The sequence below is a fragment of the Typha latifolia genome, chromosome 4, assembly GCF_019914945.1.
Source record: "Typha latifolia isolate L0001 chromosome 4, TyphaL0001v2, whole genome shotgun sequence".
Classification (NCBI taxonomy): Eukaryota; Viridiplantae; Streptophyta; class Magnoliopsida; order Poales; family Typhaceae; genus Typha; species Typha latifolia.
In genome coordinates, this window is record NC_133089.1 from 4021447 (window position 1) to 4038973 (window position 17527).

At 40.3% G+C, this 17527-nt stretch overlaps 2 protein-coding genes across 2 annotated transcripts; both read left to right on the top strand.

The window, feature by feature from the left end:
• The first annotated feature begins 1089 nt into the window (after positions 1-1089).
• Positions 1090-5225, top strand: LOC140786502 (uncharacterized). Its single transcript, XM_073134983.1, has 5 exons — positions 1090-1467; positions 1554-1681; positions 1775-1887; positions 2534-2719; positions 5039-5225. Exons 1-5 carry the CDS (start codon positions 1139-1141, stop codon positions 5066-5068), a joined length of 786 nt encoding a protein of 261 aa, XP_072991084.1. The 5' UTR covers positions 1090-1138; the 3' UTR covers positions 5069-5225.
• A 2977-nt stretch (positions 5226-8202) lies between these two features.
• LOC140787472 (uncharacterized) lies at positions 8203-17450 on the top strand. Its single transcript, XM_073136397.1, has 12 exons — positions 8203-8235; positions 8331-8394; positions 8491-10690; positions 10809-11463; positions 11698-11780; positions 11963-11971; positions 12049-12137; positions 12228-12301; positions 12397-12447; positions 12534-12610; positions 15785-17119; positions 17218-17450. Exons 3-12 carry the CDS (start codon positions 10420-10422, stop codon positions 17268-17270), a joined length of 2697 nt encoding a protein of 898 aa, XP_072992498.1. The 5' UTR covers positions 8203-8235; positions 8331-8394; positions 8491-10419; the 3' UTR covers positions 17271-17450.
• The last annotated feature ends 77 nt before the right edge of the window (positions 17451-17527 follow it).

Consider the following 17527-nt stretch of genomic DNA (forward strand, 5'->3'; position numbering starts at 1 on the left):
TCCTTATGGCATGTTGTATGTGAGATTACTTTCAATTGCAAAGGGGATATACTGATGTGATCATTTTCATACTTTCTTTCAAAACATCTGCATGAAGATCTGATAGCCTACTGTACATCTTATGAATATGACATGCAGATACTTGTGCAGATGCATCTTCATCAACCACTTCGGGAGCATTGGATTGGTAAGAAAGCATCACCTAAAGCATGTTAATTTTGTAAAATGTCATAATATTATTATAATGGTAATATTAGCCTTAAAATGGGCTTGGTTTAGATTAGCCTTCAATATCGAACTGAAATATCCCAAACGGTTAACTCTATCATAAGAATAGGGATCATTAACACAAATCACAAAGCAAAAGTGTTACGCAATCAGATTAGTAGGCCTTAATGGGCCTTTTAGGCCTCAAACTCTGTTTACCAACAGAACTCACCTATATAACTTCCCTTTTTTTTTTTTGGCGAATTGATTAGAGACTCATGTATAAATATTAAAATAATTTTTTCTATCACTATATCTGTTTTAAATACAATCTTCAAAACATAATCATAGCAAAACTATTTAGATATGAGTATGAATTTGAATATTAAGACTGATAGAAAAATCTCAACTTATATTTGATAAAATGATTCATATTCGATAAAATTTGGATACATAGTCAGATCAATTTTCATCCTATTTCTTTTAGAGAAATAAAAACTTAATGATGACCTAATTAAATTAATGCCTCACCCCTATTCTTATCAGTTTTTTTTCCTACTGCTAATATTCTCTCTAAGAGCTCACTAACTCTTTGATACCTCTAAATGTACATTCTGCCTCAAAGCCCTCAAAAGTTTGAAAAATTAGGTAAGAACTTTTTTTTTTTTAAATGAACTTTTAAAATTCTTTCAACATATCTGTTCTTGAAATCAGTTTGCATTTTCAAAAAAATTATTAGTAGGGAAAAGAATTGCATTCTGTCAAATGATTTAATATTTCAGAAGTAATAGTAGAAAAAAATAAATAAAAAAAACAGATAAAAAGAAAATAAAAAAAGGGGAGAGTAATAATAATTATTTATATATATATTTGGTAATGTGGATATCCATAGCAAGTCACACAAATTCTACTGGACACGAAAAGGGTCGTAATGTTGCTGCTGAGCCAAGCTCCCAACGGCGCTCTCTCCGCCAGGCGATGCCCGTCTGCCTCCTCCTACTCCTCCAAACCAAACCATCCTCTCTTCTCCAAATCCAGACCTCGGTTCCTCTCTCGGAACTCCAGAAGAAGAACCCTTCACCTCTCCGTCTCCAACGCCGACGGTGCTGGCGAGGCGGGCACCTCCACTCGCCCCCTCTCCACCCCCTCCTTTTCTGGCGACAAGGACGATACCGTCTTCGTCGGCGACGACGGGGTCCCCTTGGAAGGCGTAATCCAGTTCGAGAAGCCAGGGTTTTCGTCAAAGCTGGTGTCTTGGGGGTAATTCTCGGGTAATCTCTTAATTTTTTTTTCTCTCAATTCGTGTTCTTGGTAGATTGATTTGGTGTTGGGTATTGGTGTTTCAGGCAGGTGGGTCTTTTGGCCGGTGGGGATGTGCTGTGCCTACTTGTGTTCTCGGCGATTGGGAGATTTAGCCATGGGATGGCGGTTTTTGACCTTGAAACTTTGAAGACGGCGGATCCCTTTGTTGCGGGTAGGAAAGTCGTCATCTTTGTTTTGGTTGGGGAATTGGGTTTTTGTGTTTTCCCGCTGGTCCGATACTAGTTCTGATTTGGTGCTTTGGCAGGGTGGATATTTAGCGCTTACTTTTTTGGGGCTTATGGAGATGATGGAAAAGGATTGAATGGTTCTGGGAAAGCTATTGCTGCTGCTGCCAAGTCCTGGGCAGTGGGAATTCCGGTAACTCTAGTTTTACTTTTTTTGGATTAATTTGGCTGAAACAAGAAATGCTTGTTGTTCTCTTGTTCTTCTTTGTAATTTGGAATTTATTTTTTGTAACCGTTACTTATTCGCATAGGGAAGTTTTATATGAAGCTTGAAATGTGTATGCCTGTCATTATTAAATTAAAAGCATCAATCTATATGCCTTCAATGCTCACAACTGTAATCTGTGATATTAGGCTAACTCATGCAATTGAGGGCAATGTTATGATGGTTTTAAATGCCAGAAAAGTGTCTGAAGGGAAAGTTATGCGATGCATGCTTTGCAACATTTCTCTTGCACACTAGCACTGCTGCGCATTACACATGATATTTTGGTGTATTCAAAGAATTAAGGGTTCATTCAACTATGGATGTTCTTATTATAAAAGTGGTGACCTAAGTATCCCATGATAGGAGAGAAATACTCAAGCGACCACCTTTCTACATGAAATACTGACCTTCCCAAGAATTTTCTCCTGTAGTTATGGAAGACCTAATTTCTTTATTTATTCAGCACTAAAGTCGGTATAGAAATACTTATATATTTCTAATCTCTAAGCTTTTCCCACTTTTCTTTTTAACTTTGTTAATTTTTTTTCTGGTTTTTTGTCCCCACTTGCAGTTAGGCATTGGCATCAGAGCATTGACATCAGGCCATATACCACAAGCTGCTTTTATATCGGTGGCCATGGGAAGTACAGGAATCTTGCTGGTTGCATGGCGAGCTTTAATTTCTAACCTCCTTTCTGGTGGGGGAAGCAAACAAAATGATGTCTATAGGCGTGGCAGTCCATTTGAACTTTTTGAGGTTAGAAACTTTTATTTTTAAATACCTGTCTAGCAAGCACAGATTTTAACTTTTAGTGTAATAATTTTCTCAGTCAACTTCTAACTGCTTTAAAGTTGAACTGTTGAAGACTTGAACACCATTAATTAGACAAAGGCCTGAAGTTCTGGCCTACATTTTTGGTGTATCATTACTGGTTCTGTCACTGGTTGAAAGTGATTAAATTATGAAATTGAGAAATTACAGTTTTCTTAGTTAAAATAATGGTGAGGTGCTTCAAGTTGTACCTATTGGTAGGTTTGGCAATTAATGTTTTAATACCTCATGCTGATAGGGATAGTGGCACACGTGTAGGAAAAATGCCACTCCAGTTGCACTTACATCACTCCTCCTGCTCCTGTTTCCTGCTCCTATCTCAGGCAAGTAGGTTAAAGGACCCCATGAGATTAGGTTGTAAAGGGTTCATTTAATCTAGTTCATGGAGTGGTGGTTAGCATGATTTAGGTTTTATGTACATGTGATCAAGAATAATCCAGAGGTTGTCCATAGGTCCTAATGAGGAGATGGACAGATCCATTTCGAGTGTTCAGGAGAAATGGCGGAGGTCTTATATCCTATAGTTATATTATGATAAATACTGTATGTGTTATTGAGATGGAAAACCAGACCCAACCCAATTTTTAATTTTTTTCAGAGATCATTGTTAGTACTTATGATCACACATTTGTATCAGTATACATACTTATGCAATTCCTTTCTATACAGATCATGATGCATTGCGGTACCCCAGTCTATCCTTCTGTGTTAAGGCCACTATTTCTAGTGGATCTAGTAGTTGGCCTATTGTCAACTCAGTTTTTTGTTTATGTTAATCAGTTCTAGTCCTTCTAGAGCTGATTATGGTTGGTTTGGCATTCTCATTTGTTCAGAGTCAGTGGGGAGTGGAGGGAATTCGTTTCCTACATTTTTAGCAGGAGAAATTGTCTTGGATGAGAGTGGCAGAATAAAATTAAGACCATTCTTGATAACAAACATAAAATTATAGAAGGCACACTTTAGGAGTTGATGTGGGTATAGAATAAAACTGTTCATAACAAACATAAAATTGTAGAAGGCACATTTTAGTAGTTGATGAGGGTAATTAAGATCATTCTTGAGGCTGAAATGCTATGAACAATTTTATCTTTGGGAAAAGATTATATTAACTTTTGTAAAGCTAAAAAGGAAAGCAACCCTTTTTTCCCTTAATAATCATATATATATTTGCTATCTAAGCATATTAGGGTTCTTGATACGGTGCAATCAGTGATTTAAGTGGCTTATGGATGTTGCGACAAGGCTATCAAAATAATCAAGCTGCTCGAGCTTGCTCGATTTAGGTTTGAATCAAGCTTGACATGAACTTATATGAGCCAAGCTTAAACCAATTTCAAGCCAAGATTGATCCTTGGACAGTTCGATAAGGCTCAAAATACATACGTCGAATATATATATATATATAAAACATCTAGTTTGAATTAAGTACCACACCTGATTTTAATTTTATTCAACTTAGTTCAAATTCAAATTTCATAAACTTAAGCTTGACTTTTCAAACATGAATGACATGGATTTAAGCCAATGTGAGCTTGAAAAACCAAGATTGAACCACTCAAAGTTGTTTGAAATTGGCTCACTTATTGTTATTGAGCAACTTGTTAGGCTTGAGCTCTGCTTGACTCAAAACTTGAAATAGGCTCGAATCAAGCTCAAAGTGAAATCTATGAGTCAAGCTTGATCATCAATGATCAATCCTAGGCTTGAACTAGGCTTGATTTGAGATAGGCTTGGCTCAAGTACAACCCTAGCTACAAGGAGATGAAGTTAATGGTGGTCAAAGTACACACTGTAATTTTCGTTATTGAGGTTTCATGGACCCCATATACTCGTTACTTGTTCTTGTATAAATATATACACAGCTGTGGGAATCGATAGTGCCTCCTTTGCCATATTTGACATCTTATTATTTTGTCTCTTCATTGATGAATCTAGGTGATTGCTTGTTCCTATATTAGTTGGCGCTTCAGCTTTATGTAGAATAAAGGCAGAAAAATATGAAATGTTCTGTCAGAATTAACATCTTCAAGCAGCATCTAGAGTCTGCAACTTTTTAATGAATTTAATTGCCTCTTTATATAACTGAAAATATTTAATTCACCCTTTTATGTAGTGTTTGAGCATTGAGGGAAGCATATAGTTTGTATACCATCACTAACATTTGTTTCTTTATTATATTCTAAACAGTTCTGATAGTATGAATGATAGTTTATCACGTAAACACCTTCTGTTTTTGTTTTGCAGTTGCTCACATCGTTGGTAAGAAGATGGTGATCTAAAAGCAAACTTCAGTTCATGGTTTTAATCTTGTTTCCATCTTTACTACAAGCTGTTTGTAAGTGCCATTCTGTTATTGTAATAGTGGAATGTAATTAGAGCACAGAGAAATTATATTTTTCTTAAATAAGAGAAATCAGTTTTACCCCGTTCATCCTTTAAATTATTTATGCAGTAACTACAATGAGATATCTCAATCCACTACTCATGATTGGTGCAACTCCTTTCACTAATATCGCCTTGGTGCCTTGGATGTCAGTCATGAGAGTACCATGAATTTGATTCAGGTATTACTGTTGAAAGGTTGTGTTCTAGGGAGAGGTTTTATTGGTATTTTGGGCTTACCCTCTGATTGTCTGATCATGTTTATGGTAATGGAAACTTGGATCTTAGTGTTCCTTCTAAGGATATACAACCATTCATGATGATAGGGTTGATCGGTACATTGTGATTCACATGTCCATTATGTCTTAGGTCGTTCGGTGTATCAAACTTTATTATGCTTCTCACTGCTAGAGCATTTGAGTTCAGAGTGATACTAAAATTTCGACCTTTTTAGTACTCTTCTCACCAATGAACTGGATCTTAATTGTGATACGCGATTTCTTTGAATGCGTTGCTTAATCTGTTCAGGTGCGTAGAACATAGACCTTGTCTCATTGCTGGATAAAAGAAGACTTATTATAGTGGAGAAAAGTGGTGTTATTTGCGCATGATTTCTTTATCCTTGATATTTAATTGGAGAGTATGATAAGCTGATGCAAAAATACCATAGAGATGTAGAGAAAAGGATAATGAAATAGATAGAGATAGGTGGTTCGGGTATTTTTAGGCATTTTGTTTCTTGGAGTGTCAATCAGATGGCATGAGACCACCTATCAGAGCTGACAAATTTTACATAGCTCGAATGTGTTCCATACTTCCATAGTCTCGAGTAGGCCGGTGCCTGGATTTTGCCTCGTTCAACGCAAATGATGTTCTTTGTTTTTGCATTGTTGAAGATATTGTAGATCAAACCATTGGTAGCACTATTAGTGTTTTGACTTGAAAGGTACCATCTTGTGGAACTAGTAAAGCCACTATAGCTCTGTTACTCTTTCTTTTTTTCTTTCTTTCTTCAATTACACTAACAGGAATGTATCTTAGCTTATTTCCTAATAGGGATGCAGTTGCTCATACTAATTCACCTTCGACTTTGTCGAATGTTGAAAAGAGCTTATTGAGGTTTGTCAAGGCAAAGCGTGCCATGATATAGACAATGTGGATCTCTTATAATGTCATTAGCCACAATCCTACCTTATTAATGCAGGGCTTGTTTGATTTTTTAGGTGGGTTTGCAGATCCATCACATCATGCTATGGCATCTCCACAGTGCAATCTTGTGTTATTTATTGTTTTTCATAGACATGGGCCCAAGGAAGATCTTCCATGAACCTGCAGTGCCACTAGGAACTGCTCTTGTATCTGTTCCTATGCTTGCATAAATGGGTTTTGCTGCACCTCTTTTATAAGATGCACTGCATCATATGGAGTAATGTGGCACCTCATTTATGCCGCATATATTCCCTTCCAGTTGAGGGAATGACAAGATGTACACCAAGTGGCTGTAAAATGGACATTAATCCAGCTGGAGGAGTTTGGACCTCAACATGTAGGTTACTTCCTGGCTCCCCTCCTCAGGAGTAGGGTAGGGCCAAAGTGTTAATCCCTTGATAACTTTCAAGATATGATTTGCCCCTCAAACAAAAGCTACCTCATCTGAGGTAATTGTCTGCTTAGTGATCAACCTCTTGACTCATAGGTTATCAGTTTCCTTAGACGCACATGGTTGTTTTTATTATCTATAGATGCTTGCTTATATGTTATGGAAAAAAGAGCAAAAGTTGATAAGGTTGTAGGGTTCTTTTCAGTCTGGGCAGGCAGTGGACCTAAAGACACCTTTGGCATTGAAGGGGAGGGGGGGGCGCTCTGCTCTCATCCCAGCCTTCTTTAATCGCAACAAAACAGAGGGGGGAATGTGGGAGCATGCATACATCCCATTTGATCTTTTGCTCAAGTGACCCCACCGCCATGACCGGTGAGAAGACTACCAGAAGCAGTCCTCTACTCTTGTGGACCTTAGACCCTTCTAGGGGGGTGGTTATTTTGGTAATTTGAGTTAATGCCCCTCCTCAGCTTCTTTCTTTGGCTTTATTACCCTCCTTCCCTTATCCTATCAATCCAACCACTTTCAACTTTTCAACTGTTGTGGTAGAAAAAAAAAAATCCAGTGAGGGCTCCCTGGGTCCCTACCCTGCCTCCTCTTTCCCATCATATACAAGGAAAGGAAGACCCAAAGATAATGAAGTGACCCTAGTATCTTGGTTTTAAGACAAGGAGGTTGGAAGTAAGTGCTGCAGCTAAGGTGATTAGGACATATGACACATTGGTCTTGGTCTTGGATGTTGACATCTCATTCATCTAGAGAGAGAGAAAGAGAGAGAGAAGAGGCAGAAGGTAAAGAGGATAAAGGAAAGGGAAGGGAGGATGTGGCTTTAATTAGAACTTTAATGCAAGCTGGAGGAAAGTGGAATGTCATGTGAAAATTTGCAGCTGCTCTCTCTCTCTCTCATTATAATGCACATACATTGACTTTAGTTATGTTCTCTTGAACACTGCACTTGTCACTCTCAGTCAGTTGCTATCCAAATAAGGCCTCCTTCCTTCTCCTCCTTTAGGGCCATCTGCACTGCTGATTGGGATCTTGCTTGGATTTTGTTTGGATTTTGTGCTTCCCACGTGATAGACAAGCCCAAAATTAGATTTGCATTATTAACCATTCTTATATTGGTAGTGAATTCCTGTGATTATAGTTTCAGAACTAGGGAGGACTAAGGTGGGCCACTTGGTTTCTTGTCTCTTACTTGGTAAAATTCGAGAGGGTACAATTTTACTGCTGGCTCTCTGTAGGGACTTATCTTTTCATCTGTGACTGGGCTTCAACATCAGGCCCACAACATACACTGGAGCCCTCATGGTTTGTTTTAAGCCTTAGCTGTGACAGAGGAGAGGATCAGGTTACCTTCAAATTGAAGTTCCACTGTTCCAAGCTCAGCAAAGCATATCTACCTTGATATTTGTTTAAGAATAATGCCAAATGAACTTTGCAGGTTCATTTTACCAAGGTAGAAATTTTGCATGATATTAATTTTTGACACTGTTTGTATGGTTTCTTGGTTGGCTATTTGTCAGCTCTATTCTATCTCAATTTTTTTTTCAGCAATTCATGGACAGAGAATAGAAGTACCATGACTGCACTTGCTTCAGATATGGAGGTTGTACTTGTAAGTTGTAACCCATTCTATTATCCGATAAATACCATTTTGGGATTCAATGCATACTTGCATCTAATATCCTCCCTCATTGTGGAATTTTGTCAGCTATGGTTTGGCTAATCTTATTGCCAATAAATAATGATGGAAGTAGGAAATGGGAGGTCAATGAGTAGAAGGGGTCGGCATCTACCTCCCTTAGCCATTTATCCCTTCCCAAAAGTGAGAGGGGGTTGGTGAGAGTTAAAGGGAAAGAAGTCAGGAGCTGCAGCAGGGTTTATATAACAAAGTACTTTGCTCCAAGGGCAGGAGTTTTTTTAAGTGCTTTGCTCCAAGGGAAGGAGGCATCACTCCATGCAAATCTAATGTAGTCGCCTAGTCGGTGGATATATTCATCATTACAACAATCAAAAGAATTTGAGGTGGGATGACACTTTGGCTTCTGTGTTTCTTGTACCTGAGTGACTTCCTAGTCCCCTCCACCCTTCTTCCCCCAAATTCCCTCTTGCAAGCTCACCTCATCAGCCAACCTTTTCTGATACCAAATCATTTCAGCTAGAAAATCTGTCTCCATGAAGGACCATGCACCATCTGCATGCATCACAAGAAGTCATAATAGAAGTACCTCAACAAATATAATAACAGCCATCATCCAACATTTTAAGGCTCCAGAGACTTAAAAGGATGCAACTTAGCAGATTGCTCACTACGCTGGCCTACAGAAAATAATTTTAATCCCCAGAATGATTGTAAACAGAGTTAAACCTTGAATGTTTCAGAGATAAGATTACTAATCAAACATAATCTGTTTACTCACTAACTCCAGTTCAATCTTTCAACAGTCTCGACTTTTCAGGAAACAATATGCTCGCATATTATACAAGGAGTAGGTGTATTGATGCTCCTTTGCAAGAGAGAGTAACTTTCTTCATGCTTTTGGGCCCCTCCTTCATCATGCCTGGAATATATCAAGCTAGTCATGAGACCCACATCCCCCTTTTTTTGTCTGGGAGCAGCTGTTTGACAACATGCAATGCCTTGAGAAAAGAATGAGATGAACTCATATGAACATGCTAGTTTTTAGCAAACAAGTTTCCCCATTTATATTCTAACATAGACTCCCTTTCTTTTCCTCATAGATTTGTAATGAACCAACATTATGTACTGTAATAGACTGGTATACTCTTTTGTCCCTTGTATTTATCTGCTGTTTTTTTCCTCTCTGTATGTCTGTGTTTTTTATTTTTGAATGAGCCAAGGTTGGGGCAGGCACAAGTTCATTTTAATATATAAAAAACTAACAAGTTCTTTTTTTTTTTTGAAATACCCCCCAACACAAGATTTAACCAGGATACTGGTTGCACAGCAGTCTAGTACAGAGATAGTACTGTAGTGAAGTGATTGGTTGGACAGTAGTCCTTCCCGTCAATCTATCTCATGGCCATGAGACTGTGGCAAATAGCAGCCTTGTCTCAGCCATTCTGACCACTACCCAGCTAGATAGATAGCATGAGTCCAGCCAGCACAAGGAGGTAAAGAAAGGAAAGGACCTCCTCTCCAATGGAAGCATCACCATTAATTCTTGTGGCTTTTCAAATGTACTCTTAGAGCCAATGAGCAGGCCAAGAAAGACACCAATGTGGGGTGCAGACTGCAGAGTGGTCTTCTCTCTGGCCCTCCTTACCAAAGGCACTTAGTAGGGTTTAAGGGCCTTAATAAAAGCTGGAGTGGTCTTTCTATGATCACAGATCCCTATGGAATGTAAGAGTCTATTAGTAGTGATCCTCCATTTGTTTGGTAATAATTCTCTTTGCTTTAGTTTAAAGAGACCTTCTTTGTTATCGGCTTATTGCACAATGAGAGTGTAAGGTATAAAGAAGATACTTTGGTGGGCTAGTGGTTTCTTCCATGAGAGTTTGCTGCAGCAAGACTGCAGAACCAGGACTAAGTTACTATTAATACTGAATGCTATCTCCAATGATTGATCTTTCTTGCATTGAATCTTGCTTGGAATATCTACAAGAGTGAAGGGAAGCAATGAACAACAACTGGTTGGGTTTCTCTCTCTCCCCTCAAGTGAACATGGAAGTGTCTTCAGAACCACACAATCACCAAGCTCACCATCAACCTGCCCCTGTCGCTATTGCTTCTCAAGCGCAGTGCAGCTTCTTCCCTTCTTGTCCTCAGCTTAAAAGTTCTGGGATCTGCTACGGAGTTGAAGGAGACTACCCTCAATTGTCTGTCATACCACTGAAGTCTGATGGTTCTCTGTGCATCATGGAAGCTCTCAGCAGATCACAGCAGCAAGGTATGTCTCACTCCTTAAGTTCCTTTGTCTAGGTTCTTCTAGCTTCCCAACAAAAGAAGTTTTTCCAAGAAGATATAATTCATGTTACACTTTCCTTTTCTTCTCCAATCTGATGAAGGTATGGTGCCATCTCCATCCCCAAAACTAGAAGACTTCCTAGGTGGTGGTCCAAACATGGGGTCCCATCACTACAGTAACAATGACAGGGAAGCAATGGCCTTGAGCTTGGACAGCATCTACTACCATCAAAACCAAGGGCCAGAGAACACTAGAAACCAACCTTTAGACCTCTCCCATCAAACTTATAGGCAGCAGATTGCATTGCAGCATCAGCATCACCAGCAGCAGCATTCTTACTTCCAGCCAACTGAGGAAGGGATGTGCTCTGGTTTAACGGACCATGATATGTATCAGGTACCATTGGAAGAACCAATGACAGATGATAGCATCCCAAGCCTGAAGCATTGGGTGGCCAGGCACTATAACAGTTGCAACAACTATGGCTTGGGTGAGGAAAGGGGTGTTGGGTCTAGCTCAGTTGGTCCAATGGGTTATGGGGATTTGCAATCTTTGAGCTTATCCATGAGCCCTGGGTCTCAGTCCAGTTGTGTCACAGCACCACAGCAGATCTCTCATACTGCAACCACCGAATGCATGACCTTAGATACACCCAGAAAGAGAGGGAGTGGGAAGTTGGGGCAGAAGCAGCCAGTCCATAGGAAGTCTATTGATACATTTGGGCAGAGAACATCTCAGTATAGGGGTGTCACCAGGTCAGTATTGGAGTTTTGGTGCATTGGTTTCTACTTTGGTGCATATAAATTTGCTTCTTTTTTCTTTGCATTTTATTTGTTTTTTCTATCTATTTTTATACTTCCCCTATTATTTAAGTATTATATATATATATTCCTTATGCTTCTTGTAATGTTCCTAGATTTCTGATATTTTGTGTTGTCTTTTATTGCTTCCTATGAAGCTGGTTATGTGATATCTGGTTCCTGCATCAGGCATAGGTGGACTGGTAGATATGAAGCCCATCTTTGGGACAATAGTTGCAAGAAGGAAGGCCAGACAAGGAAAGGAAGGCAAGGTATTTGTGCTGAAAAATGATTTATTACAAGTATCTCATTATTGCTTCTACTAAAGTTCTTCTTCCCCTTCCATTTGGAGTTCATCAATAACCTTGGCTAACCATCTTATTTATTTGTTTATTTATTTTATTTGTCCCATTCTATCCATGGGGATGTCATGATACCAAATGGTCTCCTGCAGTTTATCTTGGTATGTAGTATTTGTCAAGGTTTCGTCTGGTTACTCAGCTGCTTGCTGCTATTTAGTATCATTCTTTGTGGCCTTAGGGGGTTATGACATGGAAGAGAAAGCTGCAAGAGCATATGATTTAGCTGCACTCAAATACTGGGGGCCATCAACACATATAAATTTTGCGGTATGACCATTCATTTGATACTTCTCAAATTGAAAGTTTTTGTTTCATTTGTTTTCAATCAACAGCCTGACTGATATGGCTGTCATGCAGTTGGAAAGTTACCAACAAGAACTTGAGGAAATGAAGAACATGAGCAGGCAAGAGTATGTTGCTCACTTACGAAGGTAAGCCTCCTCTAGAATTAGCTTATGTACTAGTAGTTTTCATACGGTAGTTCTTTGGTCTCTTATTATTTATTTGAGTAAATGTTTGATTGTAGGAAAAGTAGTGGCTTTTCCCGTGGAGCTTCCATGTATCGTGGAGTAACTAGGTTTTTGTCTAACTCTTCTTACATATTGAAGCCTTCACTTTGGAGTGAAATACTTAGCAGAATTGTTGATTATATTAATATTGCAGGCATCATCAGCATGGTCGATGGCAAGCCCGCATAGGGAGAGTTGCTGGAAACAAAGATCTTTATCTCGGAACCTTCAGTAAGTTGTTTTTCACTTTTTAGTATTTTCAGTGTCTGATTATGGAATATTTTGACTTCACAAATCTTCCTTTGGAATTAAGAAGTTAAACGGTTTTAGGGCCTTATTAGTCTCATGGCATGATATTTTTAGGTTTGGGAAGCATGCATGCCAAAAGGAATTTTTCTTTTCCAAATTGCTTTGCTTTTTGTAAGGATGATTCCTTATTTGCTGCAAAAGGTCTCCACTGGTTTAAAGTCATCAACTTGGCATACATGAATCATAGACAAGCATTGGTCAATTAAGTAACTAGAAATCACCAAAGATTTATAAACATAATCTACATAAATGTTTTGTTCTCAATTAAGCTCAATAACCTTGAGTACAGTTAGTAGTGTTCAAGTAGCATTTAGGACTGGCAACTCAAAATTACATTAAATAGGTACTCAGGAGGAAGCAGCTGAAGCATATGACATAGCTGCAATTAAGTTCCGTGGCGTGAATGCCGTTACCAACTTTGATATAACAAGATACGATGTGGAAAAGATCATGGCTAGTAGCACACTGCTATCAGGGGAGCTCGCCAAGAAATCTAAAGCTTTAGAATCCGGCAGCGATGCCTCAACAACACTAAACAGCTGTAAGGAACTCAACCTAACAGGAGAAAACAATGGTGATGGTTCTGATTGGAAGATGGCCCTCTACCAATCCTCCCAACAAACAACCCAGACCTCTCAAACACTTGATCAGAAACCCATGACAGCAACTGGAGATTATCAAAACTCTCCCTCGTTTGCTGCAGCCTTTCACGGCCCAGCTAGCATGGAGGGAGAGCGAGCAATGCCTACTGTATTCGACTCAGGGAAGACAGTGAGCACCTTCTTTTCAAACTCAGAACCTTTGGTAACCACCTTGAGCAGTTCCAGGGAGAGGAGTCCTGAAAGGACAAATCTGGCAATGCTATACTCCAGGAGCCCAACCAGGTTAATTGATCAAACAACAGGGAATTCTTGGATTCCACCAGGCCAGCTCAGGACAGCAATGCCCATTGCTCAGGTCCCAGTTTTTGCTGCATGGACTGATGCTTGATTCTCTATTCTGATGGTTGAATCAGAAGCTATGTTCATGTACTACAAAAGTAGAGAGAGAAAACAAACCACTTGTATCAGTTCGACAGGAGAGGAGTTTATTTTCCCTTTAGCTCTTAGTAGCTTAGATTGGTGATTTAGGATGTCTCGAAACACATAGGACAAAGGTTCATGGGCATATCATTGAATGGAATGATGCTTAGTCTTCTTTTGATCCTTAGCAAGTGTATGCCCCACAGAAGTGCAGCGTAAACTTTTTGACCATGAGCTCATACTTCGCCGTATTGCTCTGTCCTCTTCATCACTGTAACCAACACTCTCCTCTGCCTCTGAAAGCTTTGTTCAAAGCTTCCTACATGCCTTCCTAGTTGTTCCTAAGGCTGTGAGATTCCCATATCTTGTCTACTTGTTCCAAGTTTATGGCAGGTTTTGAAGGTGGCATAGGATTCTATGGAGGGCCTTTGGCTCCATTGCTTGAGAAAACTTTTTAGTGAAATGTCGTCAACTTTCTCAGTTTTGGTAATATATACCAACCAATAAGGAGTTTGAGTAAGCAATGGAATGGAATGTCTTTTCTAGGAAAAAAAATGCAAATTGAAAGTTACATCTCCGACTATTTGTCGAACAAGTCTTACATGATTCAAAAGTTAGTATTTGTAATGAAAAACTCCTCGGCAACATGAACTAGTTAGACTTTTCACTAGGAGAAAAAAACAAGTTCAGAAGATTCAATTTGTCTCGTCACTCCGTTTAATGCACTATTGACAAAGAAATCTACTAATTTGCAGTGCATTTTGATTTGTAAATGGCACCATCACGGAGGAAAATATTACTCCCAAATGTTTCTCCATTTTACTGACAGATGTAATACATGCCTCTTCAAATGAAACAAAATGGACAGAGTACCAACTGAGACATCTGCGTCACTTACAGAGAGCAAGCATTAGATCCCTCCAGTTATAGCTGCCTGTCCACTGTTGCAGTTACAATATTCAAGTGCTTCATCCTATGAGCATGACCTCTTAGCCTTCTTGTACCCTCCCAATGGCACATCATGCAACTCCCTGATCAGATGATCTGCTTCCCTGCTTGCCTTCAAATCGCAATACAAGTTTCCTGCCAGGGTCTGCTCTCATCTATCAGACAGCCTTTTGTCTCTATCTTTCTATGCACTGCATCTATATTCTATAGTAATGTGCAAGTAATTTGCATCTTTGGTAACCTTCAATCGTCAAACGAATAATATGGTTAATATTTAATGTCAGAGATGAGGGTTTTTCTCATACATTACGATCTTCTCATGCTAAACTTGGTAATTCATACTTTGAAAAGGAATATAATGTTCAACTTCGTCATTCCATTGCTTACAGTCACAGAAGTTGAAGTAAGGGGTTAGCTTGGTTATAAGTGAAAACTAAGTCTTGTATTCGAGCAGAGTGCCACAAATATATGAGGCCTCTTCTACCGAGGGCCCAAAGTAAAGGCCTTAATGGCCTAGCTATTGGGCCTTCTCCACGGCATATGAGTCCAGCCCATAATGTATATAATAAAACAACATATGTGAATGTGTTTATTGTTAATTAAACCAATTAGTCAATTATAAATCTGCCATGTAGAATGTATTACATATTAATACTAATTAGAAGGACCGCCAGAAAAGTGAAGAAATTATTACCCGAAGGGTACGCGTCGTAAGATGCTTCACACGCAAAGCTTCAATAACTCCTCTTACAATTTGGCCAACAATGGCAGCCTAATGATTAAATCATTAGGAGACCAACTTGAGTACCTTAATATCCTAATCAAAGAATTTGAAGATTTCAACAGAAAACATCTATTTTTCTCGCCGCATTATCTTGACCCCACATTAAGAAATAATAAAGAGAGCTTCAAGTCACTACAACTCTCTTTTATACTTCTTGTCAAACTCTTGCCAACTTTGAATACATTATCTCGTTTGCCGACTTTGACCTGAGCCTCTAAACTACCTCTCTATATAATACTTAGAACTCCAATGCTACTTCCATCACAAAATACTTCTCAGTCTTCAATACCTCACTTTCATACCTTCTCTACCAAGTAGAATTAACCCCTTTCCATTCTAAAGCCATGGACGTGAAGATTGAGAGCTCAAGGCTCATCAAGCCAGCCTACGACGGCAATACCTCTCCCTCCACCGCCCAAGTGGTTCCGCTAAGTCTCTTCGACAACGTGACCGACGACGCCCACTTCGCCGCCATCTGCGCCTTCCGCGCGCCAAACCCTCCTAATTCCGTCTGGGAGAGCAGCCTCGCCAGAGTGCTCACCTCCTTCAGGGAGTGGGCGGGGAGGCTCGGGGAGGACGCCGACGGCAGTCCGGCGATCCTCCTCAACGACGAGGGTGTCAGGTTCGTCGAGGCATCGGTGGATGCTGTGCATGACGACGTCATGACATCGGAGCCATCGCCGGCGCTGCTCGGCCTGCACCCAAGCCCGTGGGGCGTGGAGGAGCTCGCTCAAGTTCAGCTGACACGATTTGCTTGCGGCACGCTCGTGGTCGGATTCACCTTCCACCACAAGCTCGGCGACGGCTATGGAACCACCCACTTCTTAGTCTCGTGGGCGAGCGCATGCCGCGGCGGAGACTTCGGTTCTGGCCCGGTGCACGACCGCACCAGCTTCTTCGCGCCACGCAACCCGCCAAACATCGAGTTCGAGCATCGCATGGCGGAGTACCGACCGAAGGGCACCCGCTTCCTCTCCGGCTACAAACCGACGGAGGAGACGGTCGTCCACCGTGCGCATTTCACCAAAGAATTCATCGCCAAGCTGAAGGCGAAGGTCTCTTCGAGCTCCAACACAAGATACAGCACGTTCGAGAGCTTAATGGCTCACCTATGGAGGTCGGTAACGATGGCTCGCGGCGTGGAGTCCGGGGAGACCACCCGCCTCCGCATCGCCGTTAATGGACGCCACCGGATGAGCCCGGAGGTGCCCGAGGAGTACTTCGGCAACTTAGTCCTCTGGGCATACTGCAGTAGTAAAGCAGGGGAGCTCGTAAACAATCCATTGCACTACGCCGCCGAGGTCATCCATAACCAGGTCACCAGATTGAACGATAGCTACTTCAAGTCTTTCGTAGACTTCGCGAGCTCGAACGTGGTGGAGGAGGAGGGTCTGGTACCGTTAACGGATCCGGATGCGGAGGCGCTGTACCCGGACGTGGACGTCAATAGCTGGCTAGGGTTTCCGATGCGCTTCATGGACTTCGGCGGTGGCAAGCCATTCTACTTCATTCCGTCCTACTTTCCAATGGAGGGGCTGTTATTTGTGGTGCCATCTTTCTTCGGAGAGGATGGAAGCGTCGACGCCTACGTGCCCTTGTTTGAGAGCAAATTGGATACTTTCCGAAAGATTTGTTACTCTCTGGATGACAAGATAGTGATGGAGGAGACATATGGAGGTGAGTAACACCCATTGGTTGTGTAATTACTATTAAATTCTTTTTAACTAAATCCTAACCTATTACTAATTAAAAGATTGTGTTCTTAATTTTGATAGGTAACAGCTGCAGTTGGGACCAAACGATTGCACCTCTGGTGTCTAGTCCATAGAGAAGCATAAAAAAGTGACTGGAGAAGACAAATAAAATACATATTAAGTGATTTGTTTATATACCTTTTCTTTATTTAAGAAGCACGATTATGTATAATGTCTTTGAGTGAGATTGAGATTGTTTTCTTATGTAAACATTGTTATTTCTTTGACTCAAAGTAATTAAATTGATTTCGTAATTGATTCTTGGTTAAGCCTAGGCTCGATTTAAACATATATGGCCCAAAGCTATCGGGCCTATCATAAAAGCCCAGCC